Source organism: Danio rerio, chromosome 12, assembly GCF_052040795.2.
Source record: "Danio rerio strain M-AB ecotype USA chromosome 12, GRCz13ab, whole genome shotgun sequence".
Classification (NCBI taxonomy): Eukaryota; Metazoa; Chordata; class Actinopteri; order Cypriniformes; family Danionidae; genus Danio; species Danio rerio.
Genome location: NC_141032.1, coordinates 51,997,501 through 52,005,000, shown reverse-complemented (window position 1 = coordinate 52,005,000; position 7,500 = coordinate 51,997,501). Strand labels below are relative to the sequence as shown.

Sequence of the window (7,500 nt, the reverse complement as noted above, 5' to 3'; positions counted from 1 at the left end):
GAGAACAAGCAGGAAATCAAATTTAAATGGTCAATAAAGTCCACGTGTACTAGTGTAGTCATGATACTGGCATTCGGTAGCAATCAATACTGAAGGTTTAAAAGCGTCCACTTCCTGCAAACATTTGAGCACTGTTGAGTGTTCTTAAACAGCGCTGATGTACTGTCATGTTCACATGCTCAACAGAGATGACTGTGATTGGCTGTGAAGCTCATCAGTTCACCGCTGTTTACGGTGAGTAACCACACATACAGGGACACGTCGATCAGCTGCTGTCTATAAGCTGACATACGAGAGATCCGCTGATGAATCGCGCTTTAACACGCTCCAGTGTTCAGCGGTGACAACCCTAACATGAGCTGTGAGATTGTAGTTATTGGGCAAATACTACACAAGTGCCGTTTAAGAGATTTTCACAGCTTCTCCTGTTGTTTGACTTGACTTAAACATGTTTACAAACTAACTAAACTCAAATGTTAAATCAATATGAAATCATGTTTACTATTGGCTAAGAACAAAACACTGCCGTCCAATGAGCTGCCTAGTTACCCTAGTGAAGCCTTTACATGTGACTAAGCTGAACACTAGTGTCCTGAAGATTATCCAGTCTGATATTCTGTGCTGTCATCATGACATCAGCTATTAGAGATGAGTTATTAACACTGTTATGATTAGAGCATCAGCTTATTGTCACGCACAGCAGATACTGCGTTCATGTTTCCTCCAGAACAGAGGAACATACATGAAACATGACATGCAGATCTGAACTGTGCAGCACACCGCCAAAAACATGAGAATCCTCTCCATATCCCACTCTGTCCGCTGTTCTGGATTCATTCAGAGTCGACTCACCTTCTGGTTGAGAAGCGAATGAACTGCCCGCTTCCCTGCCGCCGTCCTTCACTGCTTTCCTGCTCTTCTCACTCTTTCTGTGTGCAGGTTTCACTGTGAACACACACACACACACAGCAGAGGGTCAGTGTGTGTGGACGGGCAGATGATGAGCTGATGTGTGTTAAGTGGTTATAAAGCTCAGCTGCGTTCCTCACCAGCCAAGAGCCAAGACGAGAGCAGCTGAACACTTTCATGTGTGTGTGTGAGGGTCACAGCAGGATAAACACACAATCATGTGGAAACACTCCATGCTGGAAACTCTGCCAGCGTTCACATGTGCCACACAACAATCTGAGTCACACACACTCCTGAAAACACCATCAGCGAATCACTGACCCTGCAGTGTGTGTGTGTGTGTGTGTGTGTGCACATCCAGAATAACTTTACAAGCTCAATGAATGTTTCACACACTCCAAACCCAATAAATCCTCCTTCATGATCCTCCGTGCACTAGTAATGTTAAGAGGGTGGATCGCACACACACACACACACACACACACACACACACACACACACACACACACACACACACACACACACACACACACCGGCTCCTCCAGCTTACACTAATGCTAAAATCAGCTGATGTGTGTGTGTGTGTGTGTGTGTGTGTTTCAGTGAGGTTACCTGACTGTGGATCAGCCGTCAGGAGTGTGTTCTGCTCTCCTGCTGCAGGTGTGTGTGTCGTGTGTGTGTGTCCGACCTGCAGACCGCGCTGGTAATGCTCTCGACTGCGCAGCTCCTGCAGGTAATAATCCTGATCCTCAGACGCAGATGCGGAGCTGACCTCCAGCAGGAATCCCATGATGCCGAGCAGCAGCCGCAGAGTCTGGAGAGACCACATCATCTGATCCACAGTTCACACACTCGCCGATCAGAGAGAGGTCTGATGAGATGAGCTCTGACACACACACACACAAACACAGATGGAGATGTCTGCAGGTGTGTTGTTGACGTCTTCTTCACACACACACACACACACACAGAGCTGCAGACGATCTGATCCACAGCTGATTGATGTCTCGCTCTCTAATGTCTCGCTGTGACTCCTCCCACCGGGCGGAGCCTCGCTGACCTCATTACCATCACACAACCAATGGAGAAAGGGAACAGAGATGAATTCATACTGATTGACACACACACACACACACACACACACACACACACAAACACACACACGAGTGATACTCAGACCTGCCCAGGCCTGGATATGATTAGCACATTAGTGACGCTCTGAGTGTGTGTGTGTGAGTGTGTGAGTGTGTGTGAGTGTGTGTGTGTGTCAGAGCTCATCTCATCAGGACTCACTGCAGAAGCCAAACACACACTCTACTCTACTCTACTCTACTCTTCTCTTACGCTGACGTGTGACTACATTATGAACTCATGCTGTTCTACAACCATTAAGCACCACGCTCAGCCGTCTGGCACAACATTTAAGGCTCAGGTCAGCCAGGATGAACACTCCGTCATCGTTTACTGGCCCTTTATCCAAACCTCACGAGTGTCTTTCACCTGTTGAACACTGAGGAAGATATTCTGAAGAATGCTGGAAACCGGTCACCATTGACTTCAGTGTTTGTTTTTCCTGCTATGGAAGTCAATGGTGACCGGTTTCCAGCATTCTTCAGAATATCTTCATCAGTGTTCAACAGGTGAAAGACACTCGTGAAGGTTTGGATAAAGGGCGAGTAAACGATGACGGAGTGTTCATCCTCATATGAACATCAAGCTCATTAAACTCATTTGCATAAAATATTCATTAATTTTCCTTCAGATTAGTCCCTTTATTAATCAGGGGTTGCCACAGCAGAATGAACCACCAACTATTATAAAATGTGTTTTACACACAGCGGATGCCCTTCTAGCCGCAACCCAGGGCTGGGAAACACCCATACACACTCATTCACACACACTCATACACTACGGCCAGTGTAGTTGATCAGTTCCCCTATAGCGCATGTGTTTGGACTGTGGGGGAAACCGGAGCACCCGGAGGAAACCCACACCAACACGGGGAGAACATGCAAACTCCACACAGAAACACCAACTGACCCAGCCGAGACTCAAACCTTCTATGGGGAGATCAGCTTCACATGATGGAATACACAAACAAATGAAATAAAAGCTTCAGCCTATTAAAATCAATTTCCTGATCACATCTGTGCTGAACGCATCAAAGGGTTAAAAGTGTGTTACTTTGACTTTAATTATTCAGCGATTCCTCCACGAAGCACAGCTTGAGAACCACTGCTGTAGAGCTTTATAACTTTAGTCTGACCGCTGTGTTTCTCAGAGGAGCTGAGCTGTGAGAGTGTGTGCATGTACAGTGTGTGTGTGTGTGTGTGTTATTGTGTGAGAAAGTGTGTGTGTGTGTGTTTAGCGTCTGATGTGCTGCAGTGGAGCTGCAGTGATGCTGATGTGTTCAGACATGATTTACCGCTGCGTCTCATTATGAGTTCTCCTTCCTCACACTAACAGAGCAGTTCAGCGCTGCTCGCAGACGCACAGATATTAGAGTCAGTGTGTGTGTGTGTGTGTGTGTTCCTCCTCACACCAGCTCTCCTCAGTCCAAATGAAAGTGTGTTTTCACTGGATTGATCAGGTAAACACGAGACGCCGCCGCCATCACACATTCTCCAGATCAAACCCTGAAGCTGGAGGAAACTGCCGGCGCGAAAACATCTTTCTGCGATACACTATAGACACACACACACACACACACACACACACTACACTCTCGAGATCAGCTGTTCAGCATTCACACTTAACCCAATCAGAACCAAACAGTTCCAAAGTCTTCCAATAACTAATTACTGCACTTGTGCTACCATAGCAACTGCAGAATCCCCACAACAGATCAATTACTGCACTTGTGTTACCATAGCAACTGTAGAATCACCACAACAGATCAATTACTATAGTTGTTGTGTTACCATAGCAACTGTAGAATCTCCACAACAGATCAATAACTACACACTGCAGTAGGGTTTAACCACAGTACACACTGTAAATTACTGTAGCAGTTCTTCATGTGTGAATGCGGGTGTCATTAACACATTTCATTGGTGTGTGTTATGTGAGTGACAGGTTGACTCCGCCCTCACACCAGAAAGCTGAGGGTATCATTCACAGCAATAATGCCAACATGACCATGAAAACACATGAGCTCTTCTTCAGTACACACACACTCACCTCATGGCCACTGTTCTGCAGCTGCTGTCAGTCACACACACACACACACACACACACACACACACTCATCATTCCGGACATGGCAAGAACATTGTTAGATGTGAGTTATTGATCTGAAGAGCATCTGCTGATTGAGATTAACATGAAGCAGATGATGGATCCGCCTGAAGCTCCAGCTCATGCTGATGTTAGACAGACGGGTCTGCAGGAGCGCACACACACACACACACACACACACACACGCACGCACAGCAAAAACACTCAGGCTGCACATCTGCTCACTGTACATCAGTCTTCATGCAGTTCTGGAAGAAACACACACCTCACTCTGCTAGCATGCTCAGCTGTAGAGATCAGATCAGCCGAGACTCAAACCAGAGACCTTCTTGCTGTGAGGTGATCGTGCTGCCCACTGCGCCACCGTGATGCTCTATTCATAACCTGCAGAAGATGAAAATAGTTACAGTAAAAACAAGATGCAGATAAAAATGAGAAATGCTGATCACGCTAGATTCAGGAGTTCCCCTCAGCTGATGATTGATTAAAGCTAATATGAATATAGTGTAATGCACTGGCAGATCAGTTTACCTGCTGTATGTGGACACAGTATGAGCTTACGTCTATTTCCTCTGCTGCCACATCAACATTCACATCTGAGTTTAATTAACATTTTAATTATGGATTAAGCCTTTGATTGATTTATTCAGTGTGATGGATGTCTTTAATCAGTCATTTGAGTTGATCTGAGTTATACTTTATTCAGGAAATTTGTCTCGGACTCAATACACACACAGAATAAACAAATCAATCAATAACTGAACTGTGAGCGTGTGTGTGTGTGTGTTTATCTATTGTGTGTGTGTGTGTGTGTTTATCTATTGTGTGTGTGTGTTATAATCTATTGTGTGTGTGTGTGTGTGTGTGTGTGTGTTTATCTATTGTGTGTGTGTGTGTTATTATCTATTGTGTGTGTGTGTGTGTTATTATCTACTGTGTGTGTGTGTGTGTTTATCTATTGTGTGTGTGTGTGTGTGTGTGTTTATCTATTGTGTGTGTGTGTGTAATTATCTATTGTGTGTGTGTGTGTGTTATTGTCTACTGTGTGTGTGTGTGTGTGTTTATCTATTGTGTGTGTGTGTGTGTGTTTATCTATTGTTTGTGTGTGTGTGTGTGTGTGTGTGTGTTATTATATATTGTGTGTGTGTGTGTGTTTATCTATTGTGTGTGTGTGTGTGTGTGTGTGTGTGTGTGTTTATCTATTGTGTGCGTGTGTGTGTGTTATTATCTATTGTGTGTGTGTGTGTGTGTTTATCTATTGTTTGTGTGTGTGTGTGTGTGTGTGTGTGTGTATTATATATTGTGTGTGTGTGTGTTTATCTATTGTGTGTGTGTGTGTGTGTGTGTGTGTGTGTTTATCTATTGTGTGTGTGTGTGTGTGTGTTATTATCTATTGTGTGTGTGTGTGTTTATCTATTGTGTGTGTGGTTTTATCTATTGTGTGTGTGTGTGTTTATCTATTGTTTATGTGTGTGTGTGTGTGTGTGTGTGTTTATCTATTGTGTGTGTGGTTTTATCTATTGTGTGTGTGTGTGTGTTATTATCTATTGTGTGTGTGTGTGTGTGTGTTTATCTATTGTGTGTGTGTGTGTGTGTGTGTGTGTGTGTGTGTGTGTGTGTGTGTGTGTGTGTGTGTGTGTGTGTGTGTGGTTTTATCTATTGTGTGTGTGTGTGTGTGGTTTTAGGCACTGCACAGCAGATGTTTGCGTCTTGATTTGAGTAGATGTTTGGATAAGACACAGGACAGCGGGTAAGGAAGTGTGTTTCTGCCGTGCGGCGTGTGTGTTTATGGAACTGACCTCAGTCGTCTGTTTCCATGACAACAAAATAATAACACACAGCCCTGGGAACGCTCACTGCAAGTCCATCGATGCCGGAACATTCCCCAAACCCTAGCAGAGCAGTCTGTGAATGTTATTTTACGGTTGTAAAAGATGCAAACCTAAAAAACATCGTGAAAGGTTACTGTAGGTTCCCGGAGTACCGTACAACCAAACGGGAACCAGAATCTAGCGTTAGGGGAACCACTGGAGGCCGTAAATCAGCTCAGACCGTGCTGAGTTTGCTGGATGTTCCTGAAAACCCCAAACACACGTTTCTACAATAACAGAACGTCTCCGTCAGGCCAGAAGCATAAAACACAGAGCGAGCACATTACCCAGAGGCCTCAGTGTGTGTGATGCGGAGCTTCCTGAGCCGCTGATGCGGCATCACACACATCAGACTGCACAGCACATTTACGAGTCTTCAGAAACACACAGCAATGATGACAGATGCAGGAGTTCAAACACACACACACACACACAGGTGAGCCCAGGACACACACATTTACAGTGCTTTTATTCTGAGCTTTTCACCTGTACTGCTGGTTAAAGTATAGTTCGCTCCTCAGCACACACACACACACACACACACACATCTCTCCAGTCTGTATACACTTTAAGTCTTCTTCCCTCAGTGAATGACCAGCGTGTGTATGTTAATACTGCATCTGTATTGAACAGCTCTTTTCATTATTATTCCACAGCTGCTTCACAGACGCTGCACATTATTAGATCATCGGTAATGAAGGTAATGAAATGTTGTGTGTATGGTGAGTTGATCTGCACAATCAAGGTGATATCTGTGTATAAAACATACTTAAAATGATTTGATTATTAAACTTTCACATTGAAAAATGATCCATGGAAATAAATGCAAATCACACATAAGAGATACAAGCTCACATTCGGCTTTCATATATACGGTAATAATGTTTCATATATGTGTAACGAGAGTGAAGTATAAAGGTCACATATGCACTCTATGTCAGGGTTCTGCCACTCTGGTCTTGTAAATTCCTGTTTTGGTGGCAGACACTAGCTCTGCCTTGTCCTGTTTCTGTCATTGTGTGTCTTTGTGTGCGCGCACGGCGTCGTGGGTGTGTGCAGGGTGTGTGCGCGGCCGCATCAAGCTCTGCGTGCCTCGGACGCGTGCGCTCTTGTACTCGTGTTAGTGTTCGTCTGTCTGTAGCGGGGTGTTTCATTCCCAGCGTCTCAGTCCAGTTGGTTTCGGTTTCGGTCGGCGCTGGGATGAAGCACGCACGCTGCGTGTGTGAGTGCACGGTGAGTGCTTTCATTCATCGTGTACTCGTGTCTTGCGTTCGGTCTTCTGTTGGTGTTGTTTAGCATGTGGTGTATGTTTACATGCACGGTGTGCTTGTGTTGTCATGAACACACAGTTAATGAGTTCTCATTGGCTGCGTGTTCTAGTCTCGTTTTACGTGAGCGCATGGCTTGTGTTGTCTTTGTGTCATGCGCTCTCCCGTCTATTGTCTCCTTGTTAACTCATTATTAGTTAATTATGTTCATCTGT

The 7,500-nt window shown here is 44.8% G+C and overlaps 2 protein-coding genes across 4 annotated transcripts in view; both read right to left on the bottom strand.

Annotated features, from left to right (window-relative positions):
- The window catches only part of cpxm2 (carboxypeptidase X (M14 family), member 2), a 9,915-nt gene extending 8,020 nt beyond the window's left edge, over window positions 1-1,895 (bottom strand). Inside the window, 2 exon segments of the mRNA NM_001442969.1 lie at window positions 853-945; window positions 1,522-1,895. Of these exon segments, the coding sequence (NP_001429898.1) occupies window positions 853-945; window positions 1,522-1,741 (313 nt within the window). The 5' untranslated portion in view covers window positions 1,742-1,895.
- A 2,269-nt stretch (window positions 1,896-4,164) lies between these two features.
- The window catches only part of chst15b (carbohydrate (N-acetylgalactosamine 4-sulfate 6-O) sulfotransferase 15b), a 13,240-nt gene continuing 9,904 nt past the window's right edge, over window positions 4,165-7,500 (bottom strand). Inside the window, exons 8-9 of one of the 3 annotated variants that reach the window (XR_015504791.1) lie at window positions 4,412-4,530; window positions 4,165-4,291 (exon numbers count right to left, since the gene is read on the bottom strand). Coding sequence is in view for 1 of the 3 variants with exons in the window: in XM_087277171.1 (XP_087133297.1) it covers window positions 4,520-4,530 (11 nt within the window). In the remaining 2 variants the exon portion in view is untranslated. Of the gene's footprint in view, window positions 4,292-4,395; window positions 4,531-7,500 lie in introns of those variants that run through there. The other 2 variants (XM_087277171.1, XR_015504793.1) reach the window with 2 other exon arrangements.